Source organism: Hemitrygon akajei, chromosome 8 (genome assembly GCF_048418815.1).
Source record: "Hemitrygon akajei chromosome 8, sHemAka1.3, whole genome shotgun sequence".
NCBI lineage: Eukaryota > Metazoa > Chordata > Chondrichthyes > Myliobatiformes > Dasyatidae > Hemitrygon > Hemitrygon akajei.
Genome location: NC_133131.1, coordinates 120,121,423 through 120,135,713, shown reverse-complemented (window position 1 = coordinate 120,135,713; position 14,291 = coordinate 120,121,423). Strand labels below are relative to the sequence as shown.

Below are 14,291 nucleotides of genomic sequence, written 5' to 3'. Positions count from 1 at the left end.
AAGCAGGCTTGGCGCCCTCTTTGGGACCGGCCTCAATGCCGGTGGGCGCCGCTTTGTGAGCCGGTTCGAGTGCGCTGGGAAGTGGGTCACCACATAACCCCCCCCCCCCCCCAAACTGGTGATACATCCCCCAATGTCCACAGTCTGGGTCGGACTCGGTTTAGGAGGTCTGCTTCTGCGCCGCGGTGCCTGAATCTCGACCGGCTGCGTCAAGTCCACATGGGCCGGTTTGAGTCGGTCCACCGTGAAAACCTCCTCTTTCCCCCCAATGTCCAGCACGAATGTGGACCCGTTGTTTCTGATCACCGTAAACGGCCCCTCGTAGGGCCGCTGTAGCGGTGCCCGATGTCCGCCCCGACGTACAAAAACAAACTTACAGTTTTGCAGGTCTTTGGGTACGCAGGTCGGGCTCTGCCCATGCTGCGAAGTGGGTATGGGGGCCAGGTTACCGAGCCTCTCGCGTAGTCTGCCCAGGACTGCTGCGGGTTCTTCCTCTTGCCCCCATGGGGCTGGTATGAACTCTCCTGGGACGACCAGGGGTGCGCCGTACACCAACTCGGCCGACGAGGTGTGCAGATCGTCTTTGGGTGCCGTGCGGATTCCGAGCAGGACCCAGGGGAAGCTCGTCCACCCAGTTAGGCCCTTTGAGGCGGGCCATGAGAGCCGACTTCAGGTGACGGTGGAAACGCTCCACTAGTCCGTTCGACTGTGGGTGGTAGGCAGTTGTGTCCCCAAAAGGCTGGCCATAGCTGACCACAGGCTGGAGGTGAACTGGGCGCCTCTGTCGGAGGTAATGTGGGCCGGTACACCAAAGCGGGACACCCAGGTTGCAATCAGTGCCCGGGCGCAGGATTCGGAGGTGATGTCGGTGAGCGGGACCGCCTCTGGCCATCTTGTGAACCGGTCCACGATAGTCAGGAGGTACCGCGCTCATCGCGACACTAGCAGGGGGCCCACGATATCCACATGAATGTGGTTGAAACGCCGGCGGGTGGGGTGGAACTGCTGCGGCAGGGCTTTGGTGTGCCGCTGCACCTTGGCTGTTTGGCAGTGCATGCACGTTCTGGCCCATTCACTGACCTGCTTGCGGAGTCCGTGCCAAACGAACCTGTTGGCTACCATCCGGACGGTTGTCCTGATGGAAGGGTGCACTAAGTTGTGAATGGAGTTGAAAACGCGCCGCCGCCAGGCTGCCGGGACGACGGGGCGGGGTTGGCCGGTGGTGACGTCACAGAGTAGGGTCCTCTCACCTGGGCCTATGGGGAGGTTCTGGAGCTGCAAACCGGAGACTGCGGTTCTGTATCTAGGGATCTCCTCGTCTGCCTGCTGTGCCTCCACCAGTGCTTCATAGTCTACCCCTGGGACAGGACTTGGATGTTAGGGTGGGAGTGGGCATCCGCCACGACATTGTCCTTTCCTGAGACATGCCGGTCATCCGTCGTGTATTCGGAGATGTAAGACAGATATCGCTGCTGGCGGGACGACCAGGGGTCGGATGCTTTCGTGAACGTAAAGGTAAACGGTTTGTGGTCCGTGAACGTGGTGAAGGGCCTACCTTCTAGGAAGTACCTGAAATGCCGGATTGCCAGGTATAGTGCCAACAGTTCCCGGTCAAAAGCACTGTATTTGAGCTCCGGTGGTTGTAGGTGTTTGCTGAAAAATGCCAGGGGTTGCCAGCGGCCCGCGATGAGCTGCTCCAGCACTCCACCGACTGCCATGTTGGATGCGTCCACTGTGAGGGCGGTAGGGACGTCCATTCTGGGGTGCACTAGTATCGCGGCGTTCGCCAAGGCTTCCTTCATTTGAATGAAAGCGGCGGCGGACTCCTCGTCCCAGGCAATGTCCTTGCCCGGACCCGACATCGGGGCGAACAGGGGGCGCATGATTCGGGCAGCTGAAGGGAGGAAGCGGTGGTAGAAATTCACCATATCCACGAATTCCTGAAGGCCTTTGATTGTGTTGGGTCGGGGGAAATGGCGGACCGCGTCTACCTTAGCGGGCAGAGGGGTTGCCCCATCTTTAGTAATCCTGTGGCCCAGGAAGTCGATGGTGTCGAGCCCGAACTGGCATTTGGCCGGGTTGATTGTCAGGCCGTATTCACTCAGTTGGGCATAAAGTTGACGGAGGTGGGACAGATGCTCCTGACGACTGCTGCTGGCTATGAGGATGTCGTTCAAATAGATGAAAGCGAAGTCCAGGTCGCGTTCCACCGCGTCCATTAACCGCTGAAACGTCTGTGCGGCATTCTTCAGGCCGAACGGCATGCGGAGGAACTCGAAAAGGCCGAAAGGGGTGATGAGTGCCGTTTTGGGGACGTCGTCCAGATGCATCGGGATTTGATGGTATCCCTGGACGAGGTCTACCTTGGAGAAGATCCGTGCGCCGTGCAGGTTTGCTGCAAAATCCTGAATGTGCGGCACAGGGTAGCGGTCCGGTGTTGTAGCCTCGTTCAGCCTGTGGTAGTCGCCGCACGGTCTCCAGCCCCCTGTCGCTTTGGGCACCATGTGCAGTGGGGAGGCCCATGGGCTGTCGGACCGCCGAATGATCCCCAGTTCCTCCATCCTCTTGAACTCCTCCTTCGCCAGTTGGAGCTTGTCCGGGGGAAGCCTTCGAGCACGGGCGTGGAGGGGTGGTCCCTGTGTCGGGATGTGGTGCTGTACGCCGTGTCTGGGCATGGCTGCCGTGAACTGTGATGCCAGAACCAATGGGAAATCCGCCAGGACTCTGGTGAGGTCGATGTCGGACAGCGTGATGGAGTCGAGGTGTGGGGCTGGCAACTGGGCTGCACCCAGGGAGAACGTCTGAAAGGTCTCGGCGTGGACCAGCCTCTGCCTCGGCAGGTTGACCAGCAGGCTGTGAGCCCGCAAAAAATCCGCGCCCAGAAGCGGTTGGGCTACGGCGGCCAGAGTGAAGTCCCACGCGAACCGCCTGGAGCCGAACTGTAGCCGCACCGTACGGTTGCCGTAGGTCCTTACTGTGCTGCCGTTCGCGGCCCTCAGGGTGGGACCCGGTGCCCTGTTGTGGGTGTCGTAACTCATCGGAGGTAAGACGCTGATCTTGGCACCGGTGTCGACCAAAAAACAGCGTCCTGACCGCTTGTCCCACACATACAGGAGGCTATCCCGATGGCCAGCCACCGTAGCCATCAGCAGTGGCTGGCCCTGGCGTTTCCTGGGAACTTGCAGGGCGGACTACAGCGGCGGGCTTCTGCGCCCCACCGCTGGTGGTAGAAGCACCATTGTTCGTTGGTCTCCTCACCACTCCCTCTGGGGCTAGTGGGCTCTGCTGCCGGGCCTGGTCTGGTCTGCTGCTGGGAGCGTGGCCTGGGGGACGCCCCACTCTCCTTCTTGGCTTTCCACAGCAAGTCCGCCTGGGCTGCCACCTTCCGGGGGGTCGCTGAAATCCACGTCGGGCAGCAGCAGGCGGATGTCCTTGGGCAGCTGCTCCAGGAATGCCTGCTCAAACATGAGGCAGGGCTTGTGTCCTCCGGCCAGAGACAACATCTCATTCATTAAAGCCGATGGCGGTCTGTCTCCCAAACCATCCAGGTGCAGTAAGCGGGCAGCCCGCTCGCGCCGTGAGAGTCCTAAAGTCCTTATGAGCAGGGCTTTGAATTCTGTGTATTTGCCGTCCGCTGGAGGAGACTGTATGAAATCCTCAACCTGGGCCGCTGTGTCCTGGTCGAGGGAGCTCACCACGTAGTAGTAACGTGTGTCCTCCGAGGTTATCTGCCGAATGTGGAATTGGGCTTCTGCTTGCTGGAACCATAGGTGAGGTCGCAGCGTCCAGAAGTTTGGCAGTTTTAACGAAACTGCATGAACAGATGCGGCGTCGGTCATCTTCGGCCCAAATATCGTTTGGGCCGTCGGGTTCACCAATTGTAGCGGTGTGCTACACGCAGCGCTGAAATAATGACACGGAGTCAATGAACTGCAGTTACAAAAAGATTTTATTCGAACTTCGCGGCCTCGCTTTAAAGCCTTCCTGATCCCGCTCTCCCTGGGCACGGATGCTGTAGGGGGCAGGTATTCACAGTCCCGCACGGGCTTTTCCCCTTGCTCGTGAAGCAGACTTGGCGCCCTCTTTGGGACTGGCCTTTGTGCCGGCGCGCTGGCTATTTGTGAGCCGGTTCGAGTGCGCTAGGAAGTGGGTCGCCACAGGGTGATCTTAATTTCAAGGAAATTCCTGTTCCTTCAGGCATTGGTCAAATAAAGTAGCAACCTGAGATATTCTAACTAACCTACAGTGTATTACTTTAAAACAACATTAACATTTCACACTTACAATCGCTGCCACATTTTGAATGAACAAAAATGAAAGAATGGTTTTTATTTTGGATTTCTTGTTTAAACTAATCTTGATCTAGTAAATTAACCCAATTATTCTGAGGAATTATTATAAAGCAACAGTTGTTAACAGTGTGGTTTTAATTAAACTCTATTTGTACTGAACTAATATATCACTACTTTAAAGGTGTTGCATGCCATGAAGTTGCCATTGTGGTATCCCGACATATTCATTCAGGGTGTACAAGATTTGACTTTCTGGCTTTCAGACTCGGATTATGTAATGGATAGTCCGAACCAAACTACCGACGAAAAAAAATCCCTTCAGTGAATGACATCAAATACAAAGTTCACCTTCATATATGCAATCACCTGATCATATAACAGTCAAAAAGCTATACAGCTTAAAAAGACCCTTCAGCCCTGCTCGTGCATGCCAACCAAGGTGCATGTCTGAGCTAGTCCTATTTGCCTGCATTTGACCCAAATTCCACTCGACCTTTTTCCATCTATGTACGTGTCAAAATGTCTTTTAAATTCTGAGATTGTATCTACTACTACAGCTTCCTTTGGCGGCTCATTTCACATACCCACCGTCCTCTCTGTGAAAAAGTTGCCCTTTCAGGTCTCTTTCGCCATATTTTCTTTCTCAAATCTATGCCCTCTAGTTTTAGACACCCTATCCCGCGAGAAAGACCTTTTATGTATATCCGTCATGTTTTTCATAATTTTGACTGTGGCACCTAAAGGTAGATTTTCCCTGAGAAAGCAGGAACATAATTTCTAGGTCACGCCGGAGGATTGTGTAAAATGGTATATAGTCGCATACAGAACGAACAATAAAAGAATCGCTGCTGAGGGGGTTAATATAAAATGTGAAAGCTGAACAGAAATTCGCCAGACTGTATCTTTAAAAAGTGATGAGCAATGTTAGCATTTGCGGAGGGGCGTGTAGAGACGTCGGTGAATGAGTTTACCTGACGTTATCTCAGCCACCTGGGGCAGTGCGGCCCGCCGGCTGTCCGCTGCCGCATTGTCGCGGGGACTCCGAGGTTCAATACCATGGACTTCCCGCAGCTTTGACTTCGGCGCCCGGCTCCAATCCCTAGTGATACACGGGCAAAGTTTCCAAAGTTAGCGCCGTGTCGTTTCAAAGATGGAAGATCGCCCCCGGACCATCAGCACAACGAGCAGCACCTACACCTCGTCGTTCGGCTCGACGGCCAGGAGCTGCGACCGGGCTTTCCTCAAGACCTTTCCCGGGCTGCTCATGATCGCCGAGATTGTAAGTGACGGCGCTCTGGGAAGAGTTTACTTTGCGTTCCGGCTGGGAGAAATCCCTTTGAAACGAGCTGGGCAGAATTTAAAAGGACTAAATCTTCTGGTTTCCTTTGACCTGTCGTGCTTTATAGTTGGTGATAAATGTAAATTTATCTCATTCAATTCCATATGGTGATTGGAAATCGAGAGTCGTAGATTTGAACCGTGTTTGGGGATAATTGGACCAGTCTTGTAGAATAACCAAGCCTCCACTTTAGCTCTTTCTTCTCACCCCCCCCCCCACCATTTTGAGAGATATATACCCGTTCCTACCTTTCTAATAGAGTCAGTGATAACACTTCAGTCACACGACTCCGTTTATGCCAGTTTCACATTGTTCTAATTATCTTTGTTTTTACGGTTTTGGTGTGACTTCCTTCATTTGTCCAATCTAATCTGGAATGCTGATATCTTTTGGCGCCGCATCACACCGACGGGAGAGGCCAATTAACATGACAATTTTCTCAGCAGTTCCCATTCCCAGGACATGCAAAAATAGTCCTACGAATTTGTAATGAGGATGATTCCAAAAACTATGCACACATGCGTTAAGGTTTTTTAAAAATATATTACTGAGAATCACAAACCAGGTCACAGACTCATTGCACTTTCAAAGATGTTTTAATGTTGTTTCACCAATTCACAAATTTGAACACTGGTTTCTCTTTAATAAACCTTATATTTGCTAATTTTTTTTAAAAAAAACGATCCGTTCGAAAGTTGCTGGAGTTTAAAATAATACTTTGCAACACAGCCTACTGAACTGAATTGCATTTGTGTATCAGGGATATCCGGCACACTGCACATGAGCTCAATGTAGAAACCAGGCAGAAGTATTTACGTGGCCAGGGAGGGGTAATTTAAATTGTGGTGGATTAATGATTAATGATTACTCACTTGAAGAGAGGACAGACAATGCCCAAGAATACTGCTGGTTTGATTGATGTTGGCAAAAAAACTGAGAGAAAGCAGGCAGATACTTAAAAGGACAGAAATAATGAGCAGATGGTGATCTTTATGGATGGTCAAATTGGTAAAGACCTGGTAAGAAAGTAGAAAATAAAGGAAGGTGTCAGATCTTATTTTAATTTGTTATAATTATGGTGGTCCTGCTTTTAACCATCAGCAGCCTATAAGCGATGGTGCAGACATTGGTCAATCTTGCTAGGATTGATGTTTGGTTCTCCCCTCCCTCTCTCCCCTCCCTCTCGTGTAACAGGCAGTTTTGCTGTAAGCTTTGACATAATTTGTGTTTGACATACTGTGAACCATTGGATCAGGCATAGATTTTGATCCTCCATGGTAAATAGACACAATTATATCCCACTCTCTGATGGTTTGTTTTGCTGTTAAAAGTGAAGAGAAACTGCTGTGTCATTAAATAAGGGGAAAGCAATTGAAAATGCTCCTCTGTTTGGAAGAAGTGCCATTAATCCTGCTATTTTCAGCCCCATATCTATGAAAAGTGATGAACTGGAATGTAATTATACTGGTTGATGGATTGAATTGCACCCCTCTGGAAATGGCATAGATGGCACTTGTGCAGAATGGCACATAGAATCCATGTGTAATTACGTACATTCTTCACTCAGTAATGCTCATTTAGAGAATCGCAGGTGAAATTGAGTGTCGTCCTTGCATATACCTGTTCACTAATATGTGCACGGGAGGCTCCTTGAGCAGGTTCCAGCCCTTCCAGGGAGCTGAACATCATTACACAACTTCTAACTCTTGACTCTCATTCCACCTTCTCCCTCCCTCTCCAGCACCACCACACTACCTGCATACTTGTTCAGCTGTCTCTTACTGAAGCTAATGTGACCTGGGAGCGGGAAGCCTTCAATGTTGGAATCCTGACTCTCCAAAGGCCTACCATGATCTACGGTATATAAGTCAATGATACGGTACTCTCCAGTTGCATACATTAGTGAAGTTGAACAATATTTAATAAGATAAATCTTTTTTTTAATCCCAAAGGAAATTATTGTGCAAGGTTGCTGAGTCAGAAATATATACACTCAATGAAACCGTTAAGGTTTGAAAAAGAATGCAAAAATGTGCATTAAAAATTAATAGTGCAAAATACTGATGTGCAATGAAGCCATATACTTATATTCTTAAGGAGGAGGATTTGTAGAGTCTTATAGCCACAGGGAGAAAGGGTCTCCTGTGGCGCTCAGTGCTGCGTCTCAGTGGAATCAGTCTATTACTAAAGGGGCTCCCCTGTTTGTCATGGAGGGGGTGAGAGGGATTGTCCATAATGCTCCATAGCATCTCAGCATCCTCCTCTCAGACACAACCACCAGGGAATCCAGTTCCACCCCCAGACCAGAACCATTAAGCTTATCGATCTTTTTGGCATTATCTGCTCTGTCCCTGCTGTCCCGGAGACTACAGTGTAGAATAGAATGCAGGCCACCACTGAGTCGTAGAATATCTGCAGCGTAGTGCTGCAGACGTTGAATGTTTGGAGCTTCCTCGGGAAGAACAGTCAGCCCTGTCCCTTCTTGTACAGGGCCCCTGTTTTTTAGTCCAGTCCAGTTTATTGTCCACGTGAGTTCCCAGGAATTTGTAGTCAGGATGACTTCCACATCGGTTCTCTTGATGGAGATGTTTTCACCTTCCTGAAGTCCACCATCAACCCCTTTGTCTTAGTGATGTCGAGCTGCAGATGATTCAGCCCACACCACTCAACAAGGTTGTCCACCACTCTTGTGTGCTCAGCCTCTTGACCCCGGCTGACACAGCCCACAACTGCCGAATCGTTAGAAAACTTCTGCAGGTGGCTGGCCTCCGAGTTGCATCTGAAGTCTAAGGTGTAGACGGTGAACAGGAGGGGGCACAGGACATTCCCCTGAGGTGCCCCTGTGCTGCTAACCACAGTATCTGGTGCACAGCTCTGTAATCTCACATACTGTGGCCATCTGGATATGTAGTCTGTAATTTGGGACACTAGTGGAGTGTCCACCTGCATCTTGTGAGCTTACTCCCTAGTAAAGCAGGTTGTATGGTGTTAAAAGCACTGGAGAAGTCAAAGAACGTGATTCTCACAGTGCTGCCAGGCTCATCCAGATGCATGTAAGCCCGTTGAAGCTTTTCTTGTTATGATTGAGGACGAAGGAGTTTATTTTATTTGATGCCAGATCCACATTTTGTTTACCATAGGTCTGCAGTTGAAGAGCAGAAAGTGTGCTGTACACCCACGTGCACTTGCTAAAGCTTTTTCAATATCATTTTGGGCGATAAAGGGAGCGGGCTATTTTGGAACGTTCACCATCTGTTCATAACTGTGCAATTAGAAATGCTTATTAAATGATTACCTGGGCCAGCCAATATTTGCCATAAGTATTCATCAATACTCATTTTCTAACAGTGCAGTGAAAAAGCACAAGAAATGTGTCTTTGGTATACTGATACCAGTAGAATGGAATCATTTTCAGATGAGGGCTCCATCGGGCAGAAATTGCCCCTGACGGATATATAACGAGCGCCGGACTTCGGAGCAAAGGCTCCCGAGTTTGAATCCAGCCGGCTCCTTCCCACGCTTTCCATCTGTGCTGGGTTGAGCGTCGAGCTAGCAACTCGGCCTTGTAAAAACAAGAAAGCCTGCTTTAAAAAAAACACTGTCACGGCAGCGTTCCAATGATTCCATTTGGAGTTAAGAGCTTCCTTCTTCTTCTGATACATAACGAGCTGCCTTACAGGGCAGTTGAGACTCCAGATCTCTAGTGCCTTGTCCACTACCACATAGGCTAGATCCTGTAAGGATGGCAGATTCCATCACAAATGTATGACATTAATGAACCAGATGGGTTTTAGTGACTATGCTGGGGCTTTATAGTCACCTTTACTAATATTCTGACATGTATTCATTACTTTTTCTATTTAAATACCCCAGTTGTTGTGGTGGGATTTAAGCTGTGCCTTCCAAGCAATGGTCCAAATCTCTGAGTACTATTTTAACTACAATGCTGCATGACCCTAATGTAGCAGAGTCAGTGGTTTTGGGTGGAGAGGAATAAAGAAACAGCTTAGAGAAGGTAAATCAAAGTTAAAAAAAATTACACAAATCTGCCTAAAAGATTGAGTTTTTGAAGAAATTTATAGTGTAGATGAAGATTTATCAATTCAGCAAATAGGATCCACATGTTGTAAGTGCTTTCTTTACAAACCTCATTATCATTTTTCATTCCAAATGAAAATACTTGAAATACCTATTGCTGAAAATTATCTCATTGAAGTCCTAATCGTTGATATTCAAGACTGGGCAATATTTGTATGACTATGCACAAAGAAATGAAGCAGACTTCCTCACGTTTATTACTAGTGTTAGATTTGACAAAAACCTTTATCAGAAAATGCATCCCCAGGGAGTTGTCTTATTTATAGTGTGCTAATTGTTATGGTTGTAGTGAATCATAAAAAGTGCGTCATTTGTTTGAAAAGAACACTGCAGCTGTGGGGCTTATTTGAAATGTAAGCAATGACCATGCACTGAGAATGAACTGGTGATGCCTTAAAGTTGGGGAATAGGGTGGGTTTAAACAAAAGGATTGGAGTGCTCTTCAACTCAGAAGTGGAACTCACTACTGATACTATATAATTATCTTGCTAGTATCCACAGGGTTGATATTGTGTATAAATATCAACAACAATTTAAAGGACGAGTGCACTATTAAATTGTCACCTTTGACATGTTTTCTCAGATATTATATGTATTTCTCAGAATCCTGTGAGTTAGCATCAGATTGTACAGCAGAGATTAAAGTTTTTCAACCCACCACATCTATGCTAATCAGCATGTGCCGAGCTCTAGTAATCCATTTACCAGTGCTAGATCCTTAATAACAATAACTGGTCAAATCAAGTGCTCGTTCAGATGCTTTGTAAATGTGAGAATACTGCTTCCATCACCACTTTATATGGTGTGCTGCAGATTAGAATCATTCACTGGGTGGAATTCTTCCACCGATCCTCTTTCTTGCTTCTTAAAGCCTATTCCCTCTGCCTTAGAGAAAGGTTCAGTTAAGTGGTTTCATCTACTAACATCCTCTGCTCCAGAGAAAACAAGTCTCTCCTTATAGCTGAATCATTTCATTCCAAACCACATCCCGTTGTATCTCCTGTGTATCGTCTGCTGTCCAGTCACAACTTTCCAGCTGTGGCCTAACCTAAGTCTTCTCTTATACTCCACTTTGGTAATGAAGGCAAGTATCCTGCACCACCCTGTCTACAACTATGTGTACTTTCAAGGATCTTTGGCACTTTATATAAAGTGTCTTTGTTCTTCAATATTCTGTAATAATGTGCTCATGATATTTGTGCTACCGTTGTTTGATCTTCCAAACTGCTCCACCTCACAATTAATAAGATTAGATTCATTAACCCATTGCCCTGTCCAATTTACCAGGTGATCAATATAATTCTGTATCCAAAGATGACTTTTCTTGCTGTCAACTATGCCACCAATTTTTGTGCCATCATCAAACTAACCTATTATACTCCTGAGTCCTTCTCTCTGTATAAATAATGGTCCTAGTAAAAATCCCTGCGGGATACCTCTGGCAATAGGCTTACAGTCATTAAAAAAAAACACCCTCCAACATCATCCTCTGTCTCATATTATCAAGCCAGTTTTAGATCCAGTTTACCACTTGTAATAGATCTCATGGGCTCTAGCCTTTTGGATCAGCTTCCATGTGAGACCTTGTCAGAGTTTTTACTAAGTTCAAAGCAAATCTTGTCAACTGCGCTGCCCACAGTACACTCACTCTATTTCCTCAAAAAAAAACCCTCAGTCTTTCACCAACAAAGACATGCTATCTGATCGATCTAATTGTAGATAAATGCCATCCCTCATTTCTGGTCATTTGGTACTTCACCTGCAGCCAGTGATGATTTAAGTATCTCTGAGAGGGCCCAACAATTTTCTCCCTTGCCTTCCATAGCAGTCTGGAATGCATCAGGCCCTGGGATTTATCCAGCCCAATAAGACATCAGATATCTCCTGTTTTAATCTTAACATGCTCTGTAATTGCATTCTTTGCTGACATCTCCAGCTACAATATCTGTTTAGTCAGTGAATGTGAATGAGGAGTAATCCTATGAGGCCTTACCTGCATGCTCTGGTTCCATGCATGCATTGCCCCTTTGGTCTCCAAGAGTCCCACTTTTTCCTTGCTCTTAATATTCTTATAAAATGCCATAGGACTTCCTTTATGCCAGCTCTTTCCTCTTTAGTTTTATAAGCAACCCCCTACACTTTCTATATATGTACCTGAAAGACACACCCATTTCAGTGCTCTGGATCTATGATTTGATTCCTTTTTCTCTATCAAGCTGTACATTTTCCCTTGACATTCTAGTCTCCAGGTTCCCAGCACTGAGCAGATTCTATGGTGTGGTAAGGGAAAGGTAAGAAAGGTGGTGGGATTATTGTTCTCCACCTTGAAAAGAATAATAGAATTGCTCAGTCGAAATAGATTTACGAAGGGATTGTGTTTGTTAGAGTTCTTTGAAGATGTGACTATTAGAATGGAAACGGTTTTACATAGGAGATTAGCTAACAGGTTAGAGCACATGGAATTGAGGATTAAAGTACTCATCTCTATTGAGAATTGGCTGTTGGACAGAAAGCAAAGAGTGAGACTAATCGGATTCTTCTCAGTCTGACAAGTTGCGACTGGTGAAGAGCTGCAGGGATCAGTGCTTTAGTTCCAGCTATTTACAGTCTATATCAATGATTTGGCTGAGAGGAGTTAAAACCATATTTCCAAGTCTGCTGATGAAGCTAATCTGTTTGGGAGTGTGAGGAGGATATGAGGAGACTTCATGAAGAAATGGATAACCTGGTTCCTCAGTGTTACTTAGTTCTAGAGTGGGCAGGCAGGTCCGGTGCTGCTTTACTCTACATTGCAATGTGGGGGGGGGGGGGGGGCAGAGCGTGGTGGGTGGGGGGAGCGTGGTGGCCTTCTGGCTTTCTGTCAAGATACAAAGAGCAAATGTGATAGTTGGGTGAATTGGAGTAGTTTGTGGGTTGGGTGATAAAGCTTGTTTCAAGTCATAGCATTTTCTAAATGATCCACCCAGGTAGTTTATGTAACATCCCCTTACAGAATGGAAATTATTGCCATATTGCCTGAGCTGTTATCAGACACTGTTCTTTCATTGTTGTTCTCTTAATCATACTGAGTTCCTCCAGCATTTTGTGTGTGTTTCACTGAGTTCCCTTTCTATAGTTTGTGGAACCTTTTCTTTAAATACATTTTGTTTGTGTGAAGTACCTGAATAAGTCCTGTCCAAGTTCCAGCTCATAGGCTGTGCTAATATAGTCAAAGTTGAGTATATTGTCATATGCACAACAACACTTGCAGGTACAACGTAAAACTTCCTTGCAGCAGCATTCACAAGAACAGCATCAATTAATCATAGATTATACATGTTTGTTTACATGAAAGAACAGAATTAAAAGCTGGTGGTGTGGGACTTCAGGCTTTTGTGCTCCCTACCCAACGGCAGCTGCACAGAGATGGCAGGGCCTCACTAACTCTGCCAGTGAGGAAGTTGAGTATCCATTTGCTTAGACGAGGTACAGGGCCTGGTTCCTGAAGCCTGGCGATAATTTTGGATGGGATGATTGTGTTGAACACTGAGCTGTAGTTGATGAATAGCAGCCTAATGTATCAGTTCCTGTTGTCCAGAGGGTCCAAAGCAGGGAGTAGAGAGAGCCCAACTTCTGTTGAGGCTATTGACAGTCTATTCACAATTTCAGGAGCACAAACTCCTGTTTGTACTTGCACAATTATAGACACTGGAAGGTGGTGCCTCCTGTAGATACTACTGATGGTGGCTGTGATGTGTTGTACTGCGTCCTCTACTCTCTGAGCTTCGTACATTCCTGCAGATTCAAATTGGTGTACCAGACCATTATGCAATCATAATACTTTTAACAGTACATCTGTAGAAGTTTATTGAAATGTTTGTTGACAAGCCAAACTTCCTTGTAATTGCATCAATGTGCTGGGCCCAGGACAAATCATCTGACGTGTTAACAAATTTAAAGCTGCTGACTCTTTCCACCAATGCAGACTGGCACATAGTTGCCCTACTTTCCCTTCCTGAGCTTGTTCATTTTACTAGCATTTGAGAGGTGTTTGTTGTAGGGCCACTCAAAATGGGTGTCCTATCTTGCTCCTATATGCTGACTCCTCTGTACCTACGACTCTTTCAACAATAGTGATCTCACTGGTGATTTTGCATTTGTTATTGGACCTGTTCTTAGCCACACACACACTTGTGTCTATAGAGGGTAGAGCAGGAACTAAGCTCTCAGCCTTGAGATGCACCTGGGTTGATGGTGTGAGGAGATGATGTTACCTGTTCTCACTGACTGACTCTACCAGTGAGGAAGTCGAGTATCAACTTGCTTAGACGAGGTACAGAGGCCTGGTTTCTGAAGCCTGGTGATGATTTTGGATGGGATGATTGTGTTGAACACTGAGCTGTAGTTGATGAACAGCAGCCTAATGTATCAGTTCCTGTTATCCAGATCATCTAAAGCAGAGCTTGAAGCCAGAGAAATCCCAGCTTCTGTTGAGGCCATTGACAGTCTATTCATAACTTCTGGAGCACAGTCTCTTTTAACCATATAACAATTACAGCACGGAAACAGGCCATCTCAGCCCT

At 47.1% G+C, this 14,291-nt stretch overlaps 1 protein-coding gene across 1 annotated transcript in view; it reads left to right on the top strand.

Moving 5' to 3' along the window:
- Positions 1-5,237: 5,237 nt before the first annotated feature.
- The window catches only part of cmtm8b (CKLF-like MARVEL transmembrane domain containing 8b), a 70,090-nt gene continuing 61,036 nt past the window's right edge, over positions 5,238-14,291 (top strand). The window contains exon 1 of the mRNA XM_073054484.1: positions 5,238-5,571. Coding sequence (XP_072910585.1) covers positions 5,443-5,571 — 129 coding nt within the window. The 5' untranslated portion in view covers positions 5,238-5,442. The remainder of the gene's footprint in view (positions 5,572-14,291) is intronic.